General features: G+C 31.7%; 1 protein-coding gene across 1 annotated transcript; it reads right to left on the minus strand.

Moving 5' to 3' along the window:
• Positions 1-17,985: 17,985 nt before the first annotated feature.
• On the minus strand, positions 17,986-19,179 carry LOC107872563 (protein MIZU-KUSSEI 1). Its single transcript, XM_016719216.2, has one exon. The coding sequence runs from the start codon at positions 19,036-19,038 to the stop codon at positions 18,316-18,318; it is 723 nt and encodes a 240-aa protein (XP_016574702.1). The 5' UTR covers positions 19,039-19,179; the 3' UTR covers positions 17,986-18,315.
• Positions 19,180-26,527: the final 7,348 nt, after the last annotated feature.

Raw genomic sequence — 26,527 nt, forward strand, 5'->3', positions numbered from 1 at the left:
GTAAATATATTTTTTTTAAATAGAATGATTTGCATGAGATTAAGAGCTTTGACATAACCACCTTGCATCATTGAAAGTTTAGAAAAGAGAGTTGCATACATGTGTTTACATGAGTTTTAGAGAAAAAGTTCTTTGAAATAATTTATTGATATGGTGGTCCCGAATTTATGTTTCGAAAACAGAAATGGAAATATGCTAAAAATGGCTTAGAGATGTGACTTGCAAGTCAATGGTATGAAAATACCATATAAATGTATGCCATAACAGAGTTAGAGTTTTTAGAGTATATTTTTAGAGAATGCATGTCTTAAAGAGTTAAAAATGGGCATAAAGAGAGCTAGGTGGTTGCCTGAAGAGGACTAGAGTTCAAGTAACTCTTTGCCTAAAACTGTGATTTGTCGATTCAGGTAAATTATTTTTATGTTGGCGACGACCGTGTGGCGTAGCAGAGTCAGAGACTCTAACCCTTGCGGCACACTTGGGTTGGAGGCTTCCCCACCGAGTCAATGACAGATTCCATATAGCCTATGAAATTTTAGAGTAGTAGGGTATACTACCTAGCGCAGAAGTAAAACAAAGAGTGTCACAGATTTTAGATGATTTTACAGAGTCTTTCAAAAATGCCTATGGGATTTCTAACTATATGATATGTTTATGAACTATTTTAAATTATTCTCATATATGTTGAATATAAATAATTATTTTGGATTTGCTCTGTGTACCAGTACATCTGTATTGACCTCCTACCTCCCAAGTTCGGAGGGTCAGTCCAAGAGTCTGACTAATCAGTAGAGGACTCCAGAGAGAAGTAATCCGTGCAGTAGTGAGCCTTTTTTGTTCCAGAAGGCCTGTTATTTTAGATTGTGTTATTCCATTGTTTTGGTTTACTGGGGTCTTTGTCCCAGTTTTCAGAATAGTTTTGAGATGTAGTAGAGATTTCGCAGACTGAGTCAGATCTTATTCAGATATTTTGAATTACAGTTTTTGTTCTTATGTCTTGAATCTCAGAGTTAATGACTATGTTTCCCTATCAGATTGTATTTCCGTATCTTCTCTTATTATATGAATGTTGTGCATGTCTACCAGATAGAGTTGGACATTTGGGCCTTCATGGTTTGGGATGTCCATCACGGCCATGCCCTAGTTTTGGTCATGACAAACTTGGTATCAAAACACGGTTCATGGTCCCAGGGTGTCTGCGAAATCACATCGAGCAGAGTCTTATTTATGGGTGTGTAGCACGTCATACTTATAAGTAGGAGTCTACTAGGTGTTTAGGAATATTTCCCTTTCTTCATGTCTTAGTTTGTGCTATGGAGTCAGAATGTTCCTCTTTCATACTCTAATTCATGCTATGGTGTCGCCTATAAGAAAGTAAAGTCATCCTAATTCTTTTCTTACTTTGATGTGCTTAGATATGTCTCATTTTGAAGTAATTCAAGTGCAGAAGTCTAGAATCTAAATGGTATAGTCCTTTCTGATTGAGCCTGCGGTATTAAGTGTATTTAGTCCCTTTCAAAATTTTTATGTGGTAGATATCATGCTTAAGAGGGAATGAGGGTAGTAGAATGTTGGAACTACATTTCCACCCGAGTGGTAGTATAAGTCAAAGTGTTGGTGTCATGACTTATTGGTAGTGAGATTAGACCAAGAAGTTGGTGATACGAAGTCACAAGGTTAGAAATCAAAGTGAGGATGACTTTTGTGTAGATAAATATGTTTTGTTGAATAACTGATATTTGAGGATGATTTACCCCTTTATAGTGTTAGACTAATGTGGTAGCTAGTAGTATGTGTGGATTGTATGGTAGTCTGTGAGGGAGTGTTTGACTTAAATTTTTATTCATACAGAGTAAGATATGATTTCTTAGATCATTAATTATTGTGTGTCAAGTTTTTATCTCTTGTAACCTTGTTATCGTTGTGTTGTTGAAAATCAAAGTCTAGTGGAGCTGTGTGGGGTCTATTTTGATTCCCAGCATCTTGTTGTCCATCTTGTCGTTTCTTGTATTGGTTGGAATTGGGGGTTTAGAGGTATAATGGGAAGAAAAGTGGTAAGGGCGATTTATTGAATGTATGTATAGCCGAACCTTCTTGCATGAGATTGAGTTGGTATTAAAGTGATACGTCCTTGTGTGTTAGTTTAGTAGAAGGTAGAGAAGGAGTTATTAGCTAAGGTGAGTTGTTGTTTGCTCGAAGTATGAAAATGGCTAGATTAGCCAGTAAGTTATAAATTATAGACACAAGGTTGTTTGTGGAATTTGAAGGTAGTTTAAATGTATGCTTGGGTAAGTAAGTGTTATGTGAGAAAGTCGTATAAGTAGATAAGATTGTATGGGGTTATAATATAAGATTAAGGTTAACCATGTCTATTATGTGACTCTACCCCCCTTGACCTTCTTTTCTTTGGTAGTTGTAAACTAGTACTACTTGTGAGAAGGTATGTAGTAGATTTTGAGGACTAGTATATTATGTTGCATTCTTCATTGGTGGTAGATGATTGATGCTAGACTATAGGCTTGATGTGTTGAAATAGTGCCTGTTAATGAATTAGAATAAGGAAAATCGTAAGGTCATGATTGATTATTGTGGCTATGAAGTTCAAGTGTACTATTATTTCTTAATGTTTTATTTCATAGTTTCCAAGTAAGAATTGTGTATAAGGTTGGGTTGTAAATCATGTTTAGCCATAGACATTAAGTTTGAACAGTTGATGGCCATGAATGTGGATGTGATTATTTCTTGGTTAATGATACTAGTTTTATGGAAGCGATCTAATAGGCTTGAACAGTGCATGCAAGAACTTAAGTTTATTTGATTCGCAATGAAGTATGATGTTTTTTGTATGAAGTAGAAGTATGCCAAGGTGATATGAGGTTGCGGTATTTTTCTAAGGCTATTACATATTGTGTGTGGCTAGTGGTACCGTTGAGTTGCTAGGTGGAGAAAGACTAGTTAGATAGTATATGGTTTTCTAAATAGCCAAGTTAAGGAGTTTTGATAGATAATGTTAAGACTTTTGATATGATCTTGATTCTCATAGTAGAGAGATATAAGTTTGGAGTCATGATGCTGGTAGATTATGATAGAAGTATGGTCTGTCAAAGGTTTGGAGATATCCATATTTAGTGTTAGAAAAATCTGAGTTGGTGAAAGTTTAAGATGTTATATGATGACTTTTGGGGCTATAGAAACCTAAGGGTTGAATCTTAGAAGGAGGTACTAGCATTGGTTTATATACATGAAGATACCGTCTTACAAGGTAAGTTTAGTTTTATGTGTATTGTTATATCCCCGACTCTAGAGTAAAGTGATTTCAGTTTATACCAGAGTGTATATAGTGGTCCACAGACTTAGAGTAATGGCTTAAATCTAATGGGGAGATGATAGAACAAGTAACCAAGTTAAGTTTTCAGATGCTAATAGATGTGCCAGTAAGTTATGGAATTGGCCATGAGAAAGAATATGCTCAATCTATTCTTATTTCAGCGGTTTACCTCAGTTATTCCGACATATACTCATGCTTTATGTTTCAGCTTCATAATCATAGATCGTGTTTATGCATATGATAAAGAATTATGTACTCTCCTAGTTCCTAGTATGATGAGTTCCCAGTTTGTTTAGCAGTCAGAATAGCTTTCAGTAAGTTATGAATTCCAAAATTCAGATCATGCAGTTCATGACTCTTGTGGACATGCGATACTCTTAACGATCAGTGAAAATTAAGATTTATACCAGGTACGTCCTCAAATTAGATCTCTTTAATGAGTTTATGCTGTGAGTGCTCTATTCCTCACGCCTCAGTAGGGTATCAATTTATGCTTAGTACTCCCCTTATGTTCCGAATCCCTATATTCCAATTTGCAGTGACATTTTCCCTTAGGTCGAGATAGTGATGATGAACAGTTGTTTAGATGGGAAAGAGTAAACATTTCTTGTTGATAAAAGATGGTTTTATGCTTATTTGAGTTAAGACGATAATTATGGAGTAAGATTGAGGCTGAGTCTTTGATATGTGTCAAGGTTAGTTGAAGTTTTATACGTTATATTTGGAAAAAATTAGTGTGCGCTTGTTTTATATAAGTCTATAAGTTGAAAGCATTTTGAGGTGAAGTTTCGTGTATGGCAAGGTTAGTTGAGGATATTTTATGTGTATCATCCGAATAGTGCAGGTAAGTTATTATGGATAGAAGTATTAGAGAATATGAGAAATATGTTTTATGAGTGGTTGTTTAGAAGTGCATATGTGGTAAGAAGATAGGCTTGAATGTCATGTTTGTATGCATATGGATGGATGCCTTGAGTGTTTGTGAATGTCTAATACGAAGTTGAAGGTGATTGCTGGAGTGGTAATAAAAATTATACAGGAGATAAGGAATTGTGAAATGCAGGGTGTGCTTAATTCATGATTCAGACTAGTACTACAGTATTATGTAGTGCGTCTTGTGATTTTGAGTTAGGCTTGAAGATGATGAGGGGATTTAGTTCAATTTAGACATTAGTAGATGGAAATATCAGTGGCCATGTGAGAAAAAATAAGTGGAATCAATGAGCACGGTGTTTAAGGGGAAAGTATAGTTGAGAGAGTATTTTAGAAGTGTGGCTAACTTGAAAGTAAGAATTTGCAATGCCTAAGGTTTGGTAATTCTATCCTAGTTTACGAGTTATATGTTTATATTCCATGCTATAGAGTAGTGTCATTGTTGTGATTCCTTAGTTGGATGTCTTGTGTAACTCATGTCAGAGATTCTTTGCTCCTTAATGCTACTAGAACTTCTTTAGAAAGAGTGTTGAAGAGATACTTCAGTTAAGTATAAGTGTCCAGTATAATTCAGTTTAACAGTCAGGCAGACGAATTACTGTGGTTTTCCACCTTTTCACCCAGTCCTACTATCTGAAGTCCAATGTATATAAACATCCCAAAAGATAATCTATTCTATCCGTGTACGTTACGAACTCAGTTCAGTCCAAGCATAATGTTTCAGATTCAATTATTTAGTCATGACTCAGTTCATAAGAGTTCAACACATAATCTCAAATTTTTCCAGCTATTTTAGCTCAGACATTGTAATACCTTTGTACGATCTAAATCGTGTTGCCTCGTACTTACTTAAGTTATCATTTCCAAACCCAATGTGTGTGATTTGAGCATAAATGTTTCAGGGGAAATCCTAAACTCTCAGCAAGAATCAACTTCTTAAAATGAGTAAGGGCAAGTCAACTCAGAATTCAGTTTCATGATAGAAGTTTAAATGTTGCAGGTCAGTTATATCCTTTCTTAGAAGACACATCAGGTCCTCATCATTCCATACCTTTAAGCCTCAACGTTTCTACCCATCATTCGAGGATGAATGATCCCAAGGGGAGATAATGTAACACCCCGCATTTTAGGCTAGATCGAAAATCATCATTTCTATGCGTTGATGATCCAAAATCCATAAATCCTATGCAAATTTTCCATGTTAATCAATTATGTAGTATGGGAAATTGAATGAGATTTCCATCGATATAAGATTCGCCCAAATCTGATACCCGGGCAAGATGTTATGGCTAATTTAAGTCCTAGTCATAAAACACCATCATTTTGGTACTTAGCATGTCGGGGAGGTGGTCTATTTAACAATTGTCAAATTCCAGTAGCCTAGCACAATTATGGTGCGTTGCACTGAAGTTCCAGGTCCCAACTAGTGGGACAACACGATGGCTCCGTGTCGTGGTGACTCCAAGAATCTCATTCGTCAATTCCCAGTGAGCCACCGTGATAGTGGTGCGTTGTGGTGGCCCATAAAATTGGGATCCCCATTATATTTTATTCTGCCTCATTAAGGGTATATTGGGTAATTTCCACCCACCCCCTTGTCAGCTTAAACATGGAATTTTTCTCCCAAGTGACCACATTATTCATATTTTCTTCAAAAATACATAAGAACACTCTCTAGGGTTTCAAACTAAAAACCCAAATAACTCAAGATTCAACTGTGGATTTTCAAAACTGATTGAAGATTTGGAATCCCCAAACCGTAGGCTTCAAGAATCATCCATCAAAATTTTAAATTGAGGTACGTGGGATTTATCCTAAAACTACATGGGCTTGTTGAAAACCCCCAATTATGATTTAAAAATCATCATGCATGAATTTGTTAAAAGGATTTTGAGATCCATGATATTATTATGCCTTATGCATGTTTAGTGATATTGTTATTTTGGCCTTTAGGCCTTATCCCCTTAAATTGATTTACACATATAAGTATATGTTTGAAACTTGAAATTGAAGATTTGTTTGAGAGAACAAATAATGAAAAATCCCTCTTTTGTGATAAACTTATATTTATGATCTTATGGTGATTGATTGAAATGCATGATTTATGGCATGAAAATAGTTTACTCAAATACCATAGTATTTTGAGTACGATTTAGAGATTTAAAAAAGGATGTTTCTTGATGTAAATATATTTTGTTAAAAAAGAAAGATTTGCATGAGATTAAGAGGTTTGACATGACCAGCTTGCATCATTGAAAGTTTGACAAAGAGAGTTGCATACATGTGTTTACATGAGTTTTAGAGAAAGAGTTCTTTGAAATGATTTATTGATATGGTGGTCCCAAATTTATGTTTTGAAAACAGAGATGGGAATATGCTAAAAATGGTTCATAGATATGACTTGCAAGTCAATGGTATTACGATACCATATAAATGTATGTCATAACAAAGTTAGAGTTTTCAGAGTATGTTTTTTAGAGAATGCATGTGTTAAAGATTTAAAAATAGGCATAAAGAGAGCTAGCTGGTTGCCTGTAGAGGGCTAGATTTCAATTAACTCTTAGCCTAAAACTATGATTTGCCGATTCGGGTATATTATTTTTACGCTGGCGACGACCATATAGCGTAGCAGAGTCAGAGACTCCAACCTTTGCAGCAAACTTGGGTTGGAGGCTTCCCTGTCGAGTTAATGGAGGATTCCATATAGTTCATGGAATTTCAGAGTTTTAGGGTATACTACCTAGCGCAGAAGTAAAACAAAGAGTGTCATAGAGTTCAGATGATTTTACAGAGTCTTTCGAAAATGCCCATGGGATTTCTTACTATATGATATGTTTATGAACTATTTTAAATTGCTATCATATATGTTGAATACAAATTATTATTTTTGATTTTCTCTGCATACCAGTACATCTGTATTAACCCCTACCTCCTAGATTCGGAGGCTCAATCCAATGGTCTGACTAATCAATAGAGGATTCCAGAGAGAAGTGATCCGTGCAGTAGTGAGCCTTCTTTGTTCCAGAAGGCCTGTTATTTTAGATTATGTTATTCCGTTGTTTTGGTCTACTGGGGACCTTGTCCTAGTCTTCAGAACAGTTTTGAGATGTAGTAGAGATTTCGCAGACTGAATCAAATCTTATTCAGATATTTTGAATTGCAACTTTTGTTCTTATGTCTTAAATCTCAGAGTTAATGATCATGTTTTCATATCATATTGTATTTCAGCATCTTCTCTTTTTATATGAATATTGTGCATGACTACCAGATAGAGTAGGATGTTTGGGCCTTCATGGTTCGGGATGTCCGTCATGGCCAAGCCCTAGTTCGGGTGGTAAGAAGAATCAATGCTAGGTAAAATGCTACCATTTAGGTTAGTGAGTAATAAGGTACCTTTGTGGGCAAGTAGAGCTTAGATTGTAGCATTCGGATTTTGTGGTGGCATTGTACTCCCAAGTCCTTCTTGTTGGACTTGGCTTAGTTGGGGATGTAAAGGCATATGGAGGTCTCGGGTTTGTGGAACTTGGACTTGGTTTGGTGGAGGTCTTGGAGGATAGGGCATTTGATGGAGGGTATCGGGTGTAATGGTAGTATAGGTGTTTTAGGCTTATACACTCGAAGACACATAGTAGTGTTGAGGAGTAGAGGATCGGGAGTTCTTTCGACTCTCAACATGATCCAACCTACCACTCATTGTTATTATTTCACCCTTCATAAATCCCACATTACCCTTTATTGATCCCAAATCACCCTTCATTGATGTCATATCCTCTTTCATTGTGCCAAAATCCGCATTCAACCTTGCCTTATCATGGGAAATGGTTTCAAGACAAGCCAAAATAACATTATTGGCATTGTTGTACAAGGATTGGGTGGTTGAACCCTCGGTTTCCATGGCCTTTGTACCTAAAACAAAGAAGCAAACCTACAAAACGAACAAACAAGTTAGTTCAAATAACCTCACACACTCTCACTCTCAGTTTTACCTCACACTTGATTTCACAAGTGTTAAAAATCGGTTTGTACTTCGTGAGTGATTGAGGGATGAGTCTACTTTTTCCTGGAATAGATTTTCATTTGAGTTGACTCAAATAAAATTTACTTTCGGACTTGAACCAACAAAACACAATGAATTACGAAACAAGAAAAGCACACAAAGAACGATAACACGAAACAAAAAGACACTAAACTAATTATCAACCTAGTAGGTAGTTACTAGTTAGTGATAGAATCAACAAAATGTAACTAAGAAACAAAAATTAGAAACAAAGAAATCCAAGTTTGAGCTAAATTCGGTTGTTCACAAAATAAGATGACGTGGCATCTTGCGATTGGATGTTAACTTTGCAAAATTTTTGATTCTTCAATTTTGTGTCTCGTCCAAGCTTCACTTAAGAGAAAGACAGGGACAAATTTGAGGGGGGAAATCCAAGTTTTGAAGCCTTTTCAAGATTCAAAATGGATTTGAAATGTGTTGGTCCCCCCCCCCCCCTTGTACTTTCAATTATACTTGAATATTCCTTTTGTCTCTTCTTTTGGATGACTTGATATGCTTGAAATATTCTTTTGTACAAATAATTTTTTGACTCTCTTTCTTCGTTTTTGTAGATCAAACACTCTTTTTGAATATTCTCCTTCAACAAGATATGAAGATGAAGAAGAACAACATGAATATTCAAGAGTTGACCAAGGTTTGACCACAAGGCAAATGACCTCCAAATTTATTTTTTCTTGTAGATCTAGGTTTCCTTTGCCAAGCCAAGCACAATTAATAGAAAATCACTTCAAACAAATGTCACAATAACCACAACCATACAGATCCACCTTCAAAAAGTTTCAAACTCAAGTCTAACAATGGTAGAATTCTCAAAACAACCCGGATCTTGCTCAAATCTTAGATCTAGACTCTATTACTGCTAATAAGCAAGGATTTAGCACTAGAAACTATCAAAACACACAAAAATCTAGTAGATCCAAACTTTAAATTTTGGATCTAAGTGACCAAAATGAGATTCAACCTTTTTTGTGATTTTTTTGGACCTTGACTCTTTTTTTGTGAATATTTACTTAAGGTAACAACAATCCAAGACTTAGAGTTGTAGGAACAACTCTAATACATGGCCCTGATACCAAATGATAAAGATCTAAAGCTAAAAACGAAAAGTGAAACTAAAGAAAGAAGATGGAGATGAGACAAACACAAAAAAGGCAACAATACGCATGGATTCAAGATCTAAACACAAAACTACTTGCATAAAATGAAAGATAGATAGGGAGACATAACTATTACAATACAATAGGAACTAAGGTGTGTATAAAATACTAAAACCGACTAAAGCTTGTAATTGAAATACCACACTCTTATGTTGAAACAAAAGGGACTCAAACCTCCCCAAAGCACCAACGTTTCTAAGCCAATTCGCAACCCTAGTGATTCCACACTCAAGGATGCCCTAGTTTCAATGACTTTTCCTAGTCCTATACTATAAACACTTTCTCTCAAGAGATTGTCTTTCAATATCATTCAATCTCCTAATGAAAAATAGAAGTCTAAATGTCTATTTATAGTTATTACATAAAAGACCAAAATACCCTTAATGAAAAAGGACTCTTATGGAGTGTAAAGAAAAGGCACAAAATAACCACCTTGCCCTTAATGAGAGGGGCGGTCATGGAGTGTCTTAAGACTCCTCTTCATACTTCAATATATACCATCCCTTGTGTTATTTGGTCTTCACAATTTTTCTTCAACACCTGAGTCTCTCGGGTGCTTCATTAAGACAAGCTTCCCAAGCAACCTTCCACATATGGTATTAATCCATTGAGTGCTTAAAATGGTTTCCCCATGAATGCTCCCGATCCTTCAATGTGGTCAAAGCCGAATTATTCAAGTGTTGGCCTCTAATGATGGCATCAAAAGCTATAGTGACCATTTGGCTCATATCATTTTCAAAAAGAAATCATTTTCACAAAATTAACCTTTGATATTCAATTTCACAATTTTTTTAACCAAGGGTCAAAATGAGATCCAAAATCCATAAAATTGAACCAACCATGCTTGTAATCCAAAATCAACATTTTGAATCTTCTGTCCTAGTCCGTTTTGCCACCCAACACACAAAATAATAAATATTGATCAAAGTCAATCATAAGACCTTTTTGATCTCCAAAAACTACAAACTTATACAAATAGCTCTAAATCGCATCGAAAACCATATCAGTCATCCCACACTACAAAAATGACACATAGCAATCACAAAAAGAGGTAAAATAGTCAAAACACATAAAAAGAAAAAGTTAATAGAATCAAGTCTTTACAATTGATGCCATGTTTGGCTATCACATCTGTAACTAGATTCGATTCTCCATTGCAGTGTTGAATTTCAACATTAAATTTCAAAATAAGGATCAGGTAATATGTCAACCTTTACAAATATACCAGCTATTTCACCCCCAATAAGTGTAGCTTTAGCGATCATTTTACTATGAATTTTAATCAAATTTAAAAAAATTATATTCAAATATCTGTTTGTTCATGAAGTCAGTTTGAAAAATCTAATGTCCGAATATTTTCACGTTTCCAAAAATTTCCTAAGATAAGTTTTTGGGAGAAATTTCACTTTCATTCACATGACTTCAATCTTTTTAAACGTAAAATACATGTTCAAAAATAATTTCAAGTTCAAAAACTCACAACTTTAAAAACTTAAATTTTAAAATTTCAACTCAAAATTCATGACCAAATGAGAACTCTGTCTCAATAAGGTGCTAGTAGTACCTTTTCCAACATTCTTTGCAAATGACATAATTAATTCACCATCCGACTTCCTTACTATTTCTCTTGCCCCAATCTTATTCTCTTCATTGCGATTATCAACCCCATGACCCTAATCTAACATATTACTCATTTCACCCATTCATTTTTACGTATCCATTATACTCCCTTCATTCCAAAATAATTGAATTATTCAGTTATGGTACACCCCTTAAGAAAAATCTTTTAGGAAATAAATTGTAGATTACTTTCCACTATTACCCTTTTAATTGTTCTTAATTACTCTTCTAGAAAATGTAAAGTACTTAAGAACTTCATTAAATGAAAGGATAAATAAGAAAATATTTCCAACATGTCTCTTGAAGAATGAACAATTCATTTATTTTGGACATTGAAAAATAGCTCAACAATTTATTTATTTTGAAATGGAGGGAGCAACATATTGTTGGGATTTTCTAATTTAGGTGAATATTCTCTTAAGTATACAAATTTTTTTTAGTGTACAAAACATATTTTCTTAGTACTCTAGAGATATTTTTCTTTTTTTGGTGTATGTAATATTTTGTTTCCTTTTATTGTTAAGGTTTAGGGTTTAACTACTTGTATAAATAGAGGTGTTTGTACAGTTATTGTTCATTCAAGAATACACAAAGTGATTCTTTCACATATTGTCATTTTTCATTACTTATTTTAACATGGTATCAAGAGCAGTGTTATTTTTTTTCATCTAACTATTCCTGTATTTTTCTCTTTCTTTCGTTTAGTATTCATGTTCCTGTGTTGCTTTTTTTCTCTTTCATTTAGTATTCATCATTTTTTTCTCTTATCTACTAAAATAAGAGATGTTCAATATCTTCCAATCCAAACTACTGAAAAAAGTGATGGAATCCCTACAATTAATGCAGTTGATTTGTCATATGCTTACTGCATACACCCTTTTGATCATCCCAACATGAACCTTGTCTCCACCATCTTTGATGAAAGGAGTTATGGTGGCTGGACAAGGGAAGTTATGATTGCAGTTTCTACCAAGAACAAAATAGGATTCATTGATGGATCTCTAGTTATTCCTAATGATACAAATCTTCAGAAAGCCTGGGCAAGATGTAATAACATGGTCTTGTCTTTCCTCTTGAATTCCCTATCAAAGGAAATTGTTGAATCTGTCCTATATTCCAAAAGTGCCAAAGTCTTATGGTCCGACCTAGAAGATAGATTTGGACGGGACAACGGAGCAAAATTGTTTCAATTACAAAAGGATTTAAATGTTGTAGTTCAAGGAAATTCAAGTATTTCTACTTATTTCACTAAAATGAAAAGTCTATGGGATGAGTTAGATGCTATTAACACCTTTTCTTCTTGTAGTTGTTAGTGTGAAGTGGTACAAAAGAAAAGGGAGAAAAAGCCCATAAAAATGAGAGGCTGATCCGATTTCTCATGGGCCTGAATGACTCCTTCATAGGGGTTAGAAGTAATATTTTATTGTCTTCCTCTCTCCCTAATATTGGTCAAGCATATTTCCTTGTGATTCAAGATGAAAAAATAGAGAGAAATTCATGCTACTTCTACTTACATAGGAAAATCAACTTCTTTTCTTGTTAGTAATGAAGGTGGAAGAAAAATTGATGAGTATAAGACTCAACAAGGAAATCTTATTAAGAAAAATAACTTGACATATAACTATTGAAAGAAAGTAGGGCACACTATTAATCAATGTTACAAAATTCATGGATTTTCTGCAGATTTCAAGTTCACCAAGACTAAAAGGTACTAGAAAGGAGATGTGATTAACAATATTTTTGGAACAGGTGAAGAAAATTTGCCGAAATTGAATAATACTACAGATAGTATGTCACTCAGTCAGGAAAATATTGCACAACTCATGCAGCTTTTGCAGTAAATGAATCAGAGGAATATAGGAACCACTGATGCATCTACTAATTTCACTTGTACTGGTTTGAAAAGTTTTTCAATTCATATGCTTGTTTATTTAAAGTTGACAATGATTCTTGGATAATGGACAGTGGAGCCTTTAAGCACATGACTTTTAATAAAAGTCTCTTTTCTAATTTAAGCCCCATGTCCAAACCTATCATGGTTATTCTTCCTAATTCTTATAAAATGAAAGTTACTCATTCTGGATCTGTATATCTTTTAAGTAATCTACTACTACATAATGTCCTTTACATTTCTTCTTTCAAATTCAATCTTCTTTCTATTCACAAATTGTGTAAACAATTTCAAAAATTCATACTTTTCACTCCTAATACTTATTTTATGTTACAGGACCCTTCACTGAAGAGCCCTCTGGTGCTTGGTAGAGAACAAAGAGGTTTATATGTGTTCAAGTTAACTCAATTAACAGTTTTCACAACGAGTCAACCAGTAGAGTCTACAGAAAGTTTATCTAGTTTTAGCTCTAATAGTTTGTCCTTTTCAAATTCAGTAGCTAATGTCTTTACTTCTTATTTGAGTTTCTTTGATTCCAATATAAAAGAAATACGATGGAATTATAGATTAGGTCATATGCCATTGAGTAATATGAAAAGGATTGTTTCAGTTCCTTTATCTTGTTCAAAATTTTCTTCTCCTTGTGCTATTTATCCAATGACTGGACAATCAAAGTTATCATTTGTTAAAAGTGTTATTTTCACTAAAGCAATTTTTGATCTAATACATGTGGATACTTGGGGATCTTATAAAACCGTCACATATGATGGTTTTAGGTATTTTCTAACAATTGTTGATGATTTTTGTAGAGCCATTTGGACTCATCTTCTTAGCATTAAATTAAATGCTTTTCTCATTTTACAATTATTTCTTTCCATGGTAGAAAGACAATTCAGTACCAAGGTTAAAATAATCAGAACAGATAATGCTTTTGAATTAGAAAGTGGTAAAATACAATATAATTTTTTCTTTAAAAAGGAATCACTCACCAAACTACTTGTGTTTACACTCCACAATAAAATAGAATAGTAGAGAGAAAGCACAAACACTTACTAGAAATATCAAGGGATTCACTATATCAATCTCATTTACCTATTATTTATTGGGGAGAATGGTTGTTAACAACAACTTACCTTATAAACAAATTTTTTTCCTCAATCTTATAACATAAGTCACCTTTTAAAGTTTTTTTCAAATCTAAACCTATTTAATCAAATCTCAAATGTTTTGGTTGTCTATGTTTTATTTCCACCTTATCTAATCATAGAACAAAGTTTGATCCAAGGACTTTGTTTTGTGTATTCTTAGGATATCCTTATGGGAAAAGGGGATATAAGGCAATGGATCTCAAAACAAAGAATATTTTTATTTCTAGAGATGTGATTTTTCATGAAGAGTATTTTTATTTTTTGAATAAGTCAAATATTTCTCAAACTTTATTTACTGTCACTATTTCTTTTTCATCAAATTTTGATATTCCTGATGCGCCTACAAACTCTAATTTTCCTTTATATCTATCAGAACCAGAATCTGATTATCTTTCTTCACATTCTACTTTTCCAATTACTGATCCTACTATGTCAACTTCTGATTCCACTAAGTCAGTTCTTCATTCTCTAGTCTCTATTTCATCCCCTTCTCCTACTTCTATCGAAGATTGCACTTCTCCACGTCTGAATTAAATCTTGAACACCATGCTTACAAAGTCTTCTAGGATAACTAAAACACCATCTTATCTTCAGGATTATGTTTACAAAGCTCTTCAATTCACAGATGTAAGTTCTACATATTTTTGTAGTCCTGTGACCCCTATTTCTTTTACTTTTAATGAATTGTCTTCTTCTAACCAAGTCATGCTCAACTCTATTTCTAGTATTCATGAACCTGTTAGGTATGAGCAGGCAGTGTATATTCTAGCATGGTAAGAAGTTCTGGATAAGAAAATAACAACTCTAGAATTGAATAAAACTTGAAATGTTGTTGTTTTACCTCAAGGAAAGAAGGCATTTCCCTAAAAATGGGTTTATAAGATCAAGCAACATTCAGATGGGAGTATTGAAAGGTATAAGGCTCCATTGATTATTAGAGGTGATATACAAAAAGAGGGAGTGGATTACAATGAAACATTTTCACTGTGGTAAAAATGAAAATTGTGAGATGTATATTTGCAATTGCTGCGAAGAAAGAATGGGGCCTTTTTCAGTTGGATGTCAATAAAGCCTTTTTATATGGCGATCTTAATCAAGAAGTATATATGAAAGTCCCTGTTAGGATTACTCCACCTTCACCTAGCCATGTTTGTGTGTTGAAAAAGTCTATTTATGGACTTAAAACAAACATCCAGATAGTGGTACTCAAGGCTTAGTACAACACTCAACTTCAAAGGATTCAGTCATTCTTTAAATGACTACTCTTTATTTTTTAAGAAATCAAATAATTCAATTTCTATTACTGCATTTTATGTCCACGACATACTATTAACAGGAAATGATGAAGCAGAATTACAGGCTTTAAAAATCTTCTTAGATGCCAAGTTCAAGATTAAAGATCTTGAAAATTTGTATTTTTTTCTGGGGTTGAAAGTCATCAGAGAATCACATGGACTGATTCTATCTCAACGTAAGTTTATTATGGATTTGTTGACAGAATTTGATTCTTTACTTCTTTCTCCTGTATCTACACCATTGGACCCTTCTATCAAATTAAAGTCGGATGAGGGAATTCCAATCAAAGATCCAACGTTGTACAAACATTTATTTGAAAAACTGGATTACCTGACTCACACAAGGCCAGATCTTTCATTCACCATCCAGCATCTCAGTCAATATATGTAGGATCCACGAGTTCCCCATTTTAATGCGGCTTTGTGAGTTCTTCGTTATTTATTAAAGGATCCTGGTCTTGATCTTTTTATGTTTAGTTCTCCATCATTTCAACTACTTGCTTTTTGCGATTCTGATTGGGGTACTTGTTCGGATTCTCAAAAATTAGTCAATTATTTTATATCTATCTTGGCTCTTCTCCTATCTCATGGAAATTAAAGAAATAAGCTTCGATCTCACTCAGTTCAGCTGAAGCCGAGTATAGATCGATGAGATGAGTAGTAGCCGAATTCACCTGGTTGGTGCGTTTATTTGAAGATCTTTTTATTCCAATCTCCTTGCCGATACCTCTTCACTCTGATAGTCTAGCTGTCATTAATATCGCAGAGAATCCTGTTTTTCACGAATGAACGAAGCATGTCGAAATTGATTGTCAGTTCGTTCGTCAACAGTATCTTGCGGGGTTAATTTCCTTGTCATTTGTGAATTCATTTTCACAACTAGCCAATATCTTCACCAAATCATTATGGAACCTGTGCATCACCAACACCTTGGCAAGTTGGATATTTCTTCCCCACCTCCAACTTGTGAGGGGGTGTTGGGATTTTTTACTTTAGGTGAATATTCTCTTAAGTATACAAAAAAAAAATTCTAGTGTACAAAATATATTTTCTTAGTATTCTAGAGATTATTTCCTTTTTTTGGTGTATGTAATATTTTATTTTCTTTAATTGTTAAGGTTTAGAGTTTAACCATTTGTACAAATAGAGGTGTTTGTACAATTATTATTCATTCAAGAATACACAAAGTGATGCTTTCACATATTGTCTTTTTTCCTCACATATTAAGAGAACACAATTTTTCTTTTTATGTTTTACCTTTAATATTAACTATTCATTCCAAATCATTTTTCAAGTCTATTAAAACGATACATCAAGTAATAAGAATATCATGATAAAATATATATATTTCATTTATTATTTTTTAAGGGATGTGCAAAATATAGCATAGGCAAGTAAAAAATGAATGAAGAAGTATAGGGTAATTTTATTTTATCAACATATTAGTTACTTGATTAGGGTTTCATCACTTCTTGAATTTTAAGTCTCATTTGAAAAATTAATCATTATGTGATTGTTAAAATCCATATATATGTCTGAGACTTAGTCATGGAGATTACACATCTATCATCCTCCCCATGACCTACTACTCACATCAACATGTAAATTATTAATCCAAAAAACAGCTCACAAAAATAAAAGCCAGCATCATTTCAGTAGCGCACTAACCCAACATAAATATACATCCTGATCAGACTCCTTTTTCCCCTGCAAAATTTGGTTCCCTAATGAATACAGATAATTAATTGGATTTATGTGTTGAAAATATAACTATTAAATAAAAATATGTTTAAACTCAGTTGAACAAGTTCCGGTAACAAAATTATAGACACAGATGGAACCTATATTTTCGGTGTGGGCTCAATTGAACCCAATTTTTTTACATTAAAAATAGACATTTGATTCAATCTAACTTGATGGGATTTTTTAAGTAGGTAACTAGCGAGAAGACTAATAGTATGGACAAAAGGCTACACCTTCAAATGAATTCTGAGTTCAATTCATTCTGTTTAGCAGAAATCTTGTTTGAGCTCCTCTTCCCCTTTCTAGACAAGAAAAGAGAAAGGAAACTCCTTTCTTTCTTTTCGTTCTCGCTTGTGTACCTGATCTAGGTCCAGCGTCGCTTGCATTCAGTGATCAAGGGGCACTGAAGAAAAGAATATGACATATATATATATATATATATATATATATATATATATATATTTGTATGTATGTATATAATTTAGACTTACAATTTCAAAAGTGCAACTTTTTTAACGCCGAAATCCTTAAAGCTTGAGCTTAATTTCAGTAAGGTTCAATCTTGAATCTCCCTTTGTAATTAGGAGCAAGTTTTGTTAGAACGAAAAAAATGCAATATCGGTGAGAAGCATAATTGAAGATAAAATTAGAAAGATATATAATGAAGTTTAGCATACCCTCTGCACAGGAATGACAATGTCCAAATCAAGAAATGGTACCCCCCCCGCCCCTCCCTTTTTTTAACAAATTAAAAACATGAAGCTGGTGAGAAGAAATATATAATTTTGTTAAATATTATTGCATGTTTGTCCATATCATAAAAGCCAAGGAAGTAACCTCTGGTTCCCATCCAATATCACATTTCAGATATTACAATATATGATGGCTAAAGGTCTGTTTACATAACTACTAAAAAGGTACTAGCTGAACCTAAAAGAAAAAAAGGATGCTAATTAATTTTCTCTTGTCTTTTACCTAATATTCGATATTCGTATTGAAACTTTACTAAAGTTAAATTTGCACGTTACAGAGTCCATCTCGAGACAGCACTCCCAACACTAATTTGTTCCATCCCCTCGAACCTTAGACTTGGTAAAGGATAGAGCGCTCCCAACCATACCCCACAAATGGTGGTAGATAAAATTAATTAAGAGAGCGTAGAAAGAAAATGCTTAGCTCTTGACCCATATTTTCTTCAGGATCAACCAAATGAAAGGACTCTGAGTCATCAGATCCATGAACCCTTTCAAATTTTCCTCTTAGATACATTATATCATCTTCATCATCTCTTTTAGTAACTCCTCTTTTCCTATGAATAATTCCAGCTCCAACAATAATTGACTCCATTTGTCTCAAAACTTGCAAATCAATTTTTGTAGGTTTTCTTTTAACTGCAAACCCTACTCTCTTTCCATTACAATACATCCTCCATATTGGCATAGACAAAAGAGACGACAACGAAAAAGTAGAAGAGGAGGAGGAGGAGTAATCATTTATTTTACTCTCGAGAGCGATTCTCACTATCCCCTTTTGCATTTCACGAGCAAGTGATGAGGTTGAAACCGCGAGTTCAAGAAGAAGAATAGGGTTTGTGGAATTAGGGTTTGACTGAATGCAAAAGTTGACTTTTCCTTTACGCGAACCAAAGATTGTACCAGTAATGGTTGTGGGTGAGGATGATGACGAGTTATGTTTGAAGTAGGGTGTGTGTTTTTTATCATCGTTTTCTTCTTCAACGAAGATGCAATTGCACCGGGGAATCAGAAGTTCCATGAGCGAACGAAGAAACCTCCATGACCGCACTTGTTTTTGGCAGTCCACAGAGGTTATTTGGGTTGTAGTGGTTGTAGGATATGAGGTTATCATGTTGATAAATGACGACTTAATAATTAGGCTCGTGGATATATTATTTGGGATGGGAGATGGTTGTAACTTATATAGAGAAAATTCTGAGACAAATTAATGATTCGGTTTCGTGTAGCACTCAATAAAGTCCGGTGAAAATTACAATCAGAGACAAGGGTTCAAATACCTGCGAAATTTGGTACCTATTATTGATGAAAGCTACGGATGGCATATAAGTTGTCACGTGAATTCAATAATTTTTGCTTCGACACTCTCGTTATATATTTTAAGAAATTCACTAATATTTTTTAATATTTATTTGTGAACTCAATTTTTATTGTATATTAATTTTGATGTTTGCACGATTCATAAACTTTAAGCCTTGAATCTTGTCCATGATATGATTAATAATTCTTTAAAAGGAGTTTAAGGTATAAATATATAAGAGATAAGCATTCAGACTTCAGTACTCCTTAAATTATGGTCAAAGTTGCTACAACACTCCAACTTCACATGGATCTTATTACCTCTGAACTCAATTTAACGTATTTTTGTCACTCTTTTGTGCTGACATGACATCTTTATTACATAAAAACATGGTCCACATCAAAATACCACGTTAGCTAAAAAGGTGCCACATCAGGTAAAAAGGATGATAAAAATACACTAAAATTAAATTTGAAGAAAAAATGTGTCAAGTAAATTTAATCATAATTTGGAGGAATACTAGATGCTTTATTCTAAATATAATTATACAAATAACACCTCAGAAAAATGATCTTCCGTTGAGAAAAGTGTTGAACAGGGACCATAGAATCTTAAAAATTATATAATATTAATTTGGCCACAATTAATCTCACCTTTTCCCCTTTGGCTAAAGGAAAAGAATACAAGTGATGAATTGCAACTATTCTTGTTTCTTTTTTCTGTCATTTCTTCTTAAATCATGCAAATGTCCAAAACTTCAAATAATTATTTTCCAAACATGTTTTTATCTCCTACAGTATTGAATGTCTGGTGAATATTATTCTCTTGAGAAAATTTTTTGGACACAAAAAAAGGAGGCGTCTTTTCTTGGTAACCTAGAAGCTTCGTTGAGCTAGCATACAATTTCTCGCAAATGAAAATCCAATATTTGATACTATATGGTGCAGAAACGATTAATGAAATAACTTTTTTGCTCGTGGCGTATTGGAGTAATGAATTTAATTAAGTTATGAATGATTTTGAAATAGTTTACTTAGTATTTTCAATGTACCAAAAATAATTGAGCTAGCATTTCCCCCGAGTTAATTAGAGTAAAAGAATTATTTTTAGGGTATGTTTGGTATCAAAGAAAATACTTTTCTGAAAAATATTTTCTTGGAAAATTAAGTAGTTTTTTTTTTTGTACTTATTTTTTGTGTTTGGTTAATTAGAATAAAATATTGTCTCAAGACCATTTAGTATAATTTGGACAAATACTTTGATAACGTACCATATCTCTAAATTAAACACTATATTTAGTTCATAGACCCTCCTTGCTTGCACTTACTTTGGGTGAGAATTTTTAGTTATTACTCATAAAAAGTCAACATATTGTGGTATAAATCTTTGCATAAGCCTTAAAAGGAAAAATGAAAAAAGAGCAGGGGTTGGGAAAAATTTGACATGAACTTTAAGTTAACTCTTGAATTTATTACTATCACGAATGGTGTTTTTTTCTCTAACATTAAATATAAATGTTCACCTATTTTCTTATACCTTCTTCCTAGATTAGAAAATACTATTTTTATTTTTAATCCTTCATGGTTTTGATATATTTTTTCATCTATTATAAATTCTTCTTCATTTTTATTTAATTGTTAATAGATCATGTTGGTATGTATATTCTAAATTATCTATTGTTGATTCTAAATTTGATATTTCTTCTTTTTGTGCATTTATTGAGTTTTTACTAACTCCGACAATTATGTTATGTTGTAGTCTTTCTATCCTTATTTTTAATTCTTTACGTTTTTCAGATATTATTTGCTTTAATTCTTTATATTTTGGTAATTTTTGTACGTTATTCATCTAAATAATATTTTGGGGAATATCTAAATCTAGTTTTATCAAATAAGTCATAATTAATAAATTAATCAAATAAATTCAAATATATACTACTATAGGTATGAAAATGAAAAAATAGAACATCATTGTAGATATTATTCAGGAACGTTTAATGAAACAGAAATAAAATGGGAAATAAATAGAAAAGAATTATGTTCATTATATAAATGTTTATTAGCATTTGAGTCATATATTGTATATAACAAGTTTATTGTACGAACAGATAACACACAGGTATGTTGGTGGCTAACAAAGAAAATACAAAATTCAATTACAACAAAAGAGATTCGGAGACTAGTATTGAATATATTAAATTTTACATTTACAATTGAAGTAATTAGTACTAACAAAAACGTTATTGCAGATTACATATCAAAACAAAGCTACACAGGCTGATATAATAGAAGATGATGCTTTAGAAAAGATATTCAAAACCATAACTATGCTTTCAATGAAAGTGTAGCTACAAATCAGCTAACTCGGCAGTGTGCAGAGCTATGTTGATCGGAAGACATTAAACAGAGCTAGAAGGAGACGTTGGGACACTCCGTAAAACCCATAACGTTTATCAATCTACAATTACAGGTACAAGCAAAGGAGTTATTGGACAAAGATACCAGAATATGAACTTAAATAAGACATTTGAAAAACTATTTACACCAAAAATACAAAAAGACCTCTTGAACATACCCCACAAATTACCATATATCGAGATAGTCTGAACCAAGATAAAAAAGTTTATAACTATACAGCCCAAAAATACATAGAAAATATTTATCAAGTACAAACTTTTCTAAACCTTAACCCCAGAGCAACAGATATCAAAGAATCCAACACAAACTATATAACCCAAAAATTACAAGGTCACAATAAGCTAATTGCATTACCCAAAACCAACCCAAGCTTAATAAAAACTTATTTTGATTATGGATTATTAAATACCATATACACCCAAGATGGAGAAGAACTATCAGCTATGGAAGAATTACAAAAACTATTCAACACCTATAAAAGAGTAACCAAAGGAACTCTATTTTATATAAAGTGTTATACTGTACCAGCAGAGATATTATACGACGAGATAAAACCAATTATACAAGTTGTAAAAATAAGATTAACCATAGATATGATTATACCAGAAGATATTGTGCAGCAGCCAGAGATACCCAGAATCGAGATGCCTAATTTTTATGCAAACAAACAACTTATTGGACTAGCTACAATTATTCAGGAACTAGCAAACAATTATACCAATGAAAATCGAATATGGAGTTATTATTCAAGAGACCATTAGATGATTTATTCAAATTCAAAAGAACTACGACAAGCAGATATAGAAGATGTTAGACAATGGATAATGACATAACTTAACCCAGAAAAACAATCTACTGCAAGGGAAATTAAGAGAGGATTTATTTCAGACGGATTATTGACAAGATATTGCAAGATAATTGGACACAAATATCCAGACCATCAATGTTCGAGATGTAATGGAGAAGATAATACTGTCCCAGATGTACAGCTAGAATAAAGATAAGTATGCCAATTGGAAAGAAGATAAAAAAGCAGCAGATACGATAGAGACAGCAACGAAGGAAAATCAGCTACGGATAAAGAAAAGAAGACAAAAGTTATCAAAGTCATAAAAGATATGAAAAAGACATATGACTTATAATTTTCAACATGTGAATTATTATAGCTTTTGATTTCTTTTATGTAAAAGACATTGTATAGTTAGGTTAGGTAGGTATCATTATTAGCCTACTATAGGCTTTTTGAATTTTTTTGTAAGACTTTGTAAAAGATTAGTTTTTTATAGGAATAGCATGTAGATATATGTAAAGTTTTTAGGAACGTGTAAAACATTAGTACGAAAAACTGTGTAAATCATCTATTATAAATGAAGGCATCGAAGGCAGAAAGAAGTAAGCTTTCATGCGTTGAACCAAAAAAACTCTCTTGTCTACAACAAATAATTTGATTATTTAAAAAACAAGTATATTCCAGTGGAAAAATCTATGGAGGAACAAAGCTTAGAATTATCAAAACTACCAGAACAGGTATATTCATTTACTATTATGAATAGTTAAATTCATAAATTCCTAACAATCATGATATGATAAATAAGTTCATGTTATTTTCTTTATAGTAGAATTATTCAAAAAATAGCATGTTAAGAAGTTTATTAGCAAAGTGGAAAAGGAAAAAAATTTCTAATAACTATGTCATCCTAAAGGTGAAACTGGTGGGGCAAGAAAGCCGTGATAGGGGAGTAACCAGAGTAGAGGCACTGTTTAAGGAAAAAGTATCCAGATTACCATGCTAATAGTGACTGAAGAATATGTTATCTAAGATAATCTAGTATATAGCAATCTAAAGTGATCATATTTTGTTATGTGCATGATGAAGGGAATATTTTGAAAATAGCAATTTTATGAAAAATGAATAATTATTTATCTGACGAAATGGTAGATAAATTTAAAATACTCATTTTATAAGTACTTAAGGATATAGAAATAGTGGATATAAGAAAAATCATATTGGAAAAAATATTTGATAGATATTTTATGAATAGAATTAATTATATACCACACCTACCGAACTACTCTTATAAATACTTACATACCAAATCCACACACTAACTATGATAAATTATGTATATTTAGAATTTTGAAAAATAGATATAAAATATATATAATTTTTTAGTGAAAATATAGAAGAATTAATGAGATTAAAACAAACAACAAAAAAATATTATAATAAAGTATTTAACCAATTTTAAATGATAGATAATATTAAAATATTAATCTTATATATACTTAGAGATATAGAAATTATAGATATTAAGAGAATAATATTAGAAAAAGTATTAGACTATGAAATTAAAACTATAAATTGGATAGAACATTTATACCTGGATAATTACCCAGATGGATATTATTCAGATTAAGAAATGTTAGAATATATTAGAAAAACTAGAGAAAATCAAGATAATCTAAATGAAGAAATTAATTATAGAAACCGAATTAGAAAAATAATGGAGAATCTATAAGAAAAATTAATATGGATAGAAGAAACCCTAGAAAATTTAGGAAAAAGTACATGTGATAGTTTATATAATTTAAAAAACTCGCTACGAGAAGAACAACACAAGATAATAAATAGCATTGAAAATCTAGAATTAGATATATATATTACAGTACAATTAAGATAAATTATTATACAGAAATTTACAAATCTACAATTACAACAGGATAAAATGATAGACTATGAATATTTAAAATATTGGAGAGAAAAAATTGAAGAAATAATATTATTAGAAAAACTTATGAAAGACAATCTAATTGGATATTTTGAAACAAAAGATATAGAATATTTAGAATACCTTCAAAATAATATAGAAGAATTACAAAAACTAAGAAAAAAAAATAAAGAATACTATAGTAAAGCATTTAACCAATTACCATATAATCACCCCTCAAGATATGAATATCGATAAAACTAACATAAATAAACTCAAAATAAAAATAAAAATAAAAACATTTAGAGAAGTTAAGAAATATCCACACACAAATAAAAATAGATCCATTGTATTTATAATAGATCTATTTTACCACACAAGTTATCCGCACCACACAAGTTATCCGCATCCCCTACAATTGGTATACCAGAATCATCAAGTTCATAAAAAAGAACAAGTTATGAAACAAGTTCAAAAACATTTAAACCAATATTACATAACAGGAACCATAAATGAAAAAGAATATTTAATACTCTTAAATACAAGACAAGAAGAAAATTATATAGCAAGATATCTAGTAAAAAATGAGGAAATAAAATCTGACAATAATATATGCCAAAATAATATTATTAGAAAAACTTATGAAAGACAATCTAATTGGATAGTTTGAAACAAAAGATAGGATAAAATGATAGACTATGAGTATTTAAAATATTGGAGAGAAAATATGAAAAAAATAATATTATTAGAAAAACTTATGAAAGACAATCTAGTTGGATATTTTGAAACAAAAGATAATAATAATGATTATAGTTATAGAGACACAAATATAGAAGAAAATTCAAAAATAATAAATGATAGAATAAGTACAACAAAAAGAATAGCTTATGAAAACCCAGAATCATCAAGTTCATAAAAAAGAACAAGTTATTTCTTCTATATCTATGTCTCTATAACTATAATCATTATTATCAATTGTTTTTACAAATTTTTCGAAAGGACTTTCTATTTGTATTTTGTTAATTTTATTTTTTCCCGTTATTTTATATTTTGTTGTTAATACATATAGATTTTTACATCTTGCTGTAAATATTTTACTTCCTGTGGTTAGTTCTATTCCTAATATTTTCCAATATAATACTATTGATTTATTTATATTTTTATCTGTTATTGCTACTGAATAATTCGCACTTATTATAAATTTAAATTTTTGGTATATTAAATTTCCTTTTATGGCAGTTATTATACTTTTTTCTATAGGTTTTATAATTCTATCATCTGCTAGGTATAATTCTATTGGTGTATTTATTCCTTCTCTAAAACATGCTTTTATTAATATCTCTGTTCCTCTAAGGTGTACATATTTTATTGGGTCTTTACTTTTTATATCGTTTATTTCTTTATTAATTATTCTTTTTGTTACTAGTGGTATACTAGCTCTTCCTTTTACATATCTACAATCTATTACATGTTCTTTTTAACTTACTACGTAGTATTCTTCTTTTCTTCTACTAAATATGCTTTTTATTGTTGGTATTTTAAATATTTTTTCTACACTTAAATCTAATTCTTTTCCTTTTATTTCATCAAATATATGACTATCAAATATTATTTTTTGATCTGTTCCTTCTTTATTTAAATATTCTTCCTTTGTTATTATTTTTATATCTTCTTCAGTTATTTGGTTTATTCTTATATCTTCTTCAGTCATTTAATTCATCTAATTCACTATCTATTTCATTATCTTTTTCATTCTCTGAAATTTTATATATACTATCTTCACTTTCTAATTCGTAATCTATATAATCTATCTGCATATATTCTGCATTTTCTATTTTTATTTCTGATATTTATTTATGTTTTGGGTTTATAGGTAATTTACAATCTCTTGCTAAATGTCCTAATTTTCTGCAATTATAACAAGTATATTCTTTTATAGATTTCTTTTTCCTATGTGGTCTTTTATGTTTATAATTTTTTACATAATATTTTTTCTTTGTTTCTTATATTTATATTTTGATTTTTTGTATTTCTTATATTTCTTATGTATTTTTCTTTTCTTATAATATCTTTTTTCGCATCCAAATTGAGGTGCTATTTTATCTTTGCAACATGCTAAATTTCTTATTAATATTTTTTCCATTTTTATTTCTTCTCTATATTTTTCACATTGGTTTC

The sequence above is a fragment of the Capsicum annuum genome, chromosome 5 (assembly GCF_002878395.1).
Source record: "Capsicum annuum cultivar UCD-10X-F1 chromosome 5, UCD10Xv1.1, whole genome shotgun sequence".
NCBI classification, from domain to species: Eukaryota; Viridiplantae; Streptophyta; class Magnoliopsida; order Solanales; family Solanaceae; genus Capsicum; species Capsicum annuum.

Coding starts and splice junctions, on each gene's coding strand:
- LOC107872563 (XM_016719216.2), bottom strand. CDS start 19,038: ATGATAACCTCATATCCTACAACCACTACAACCCAAATAACCTCTGTG.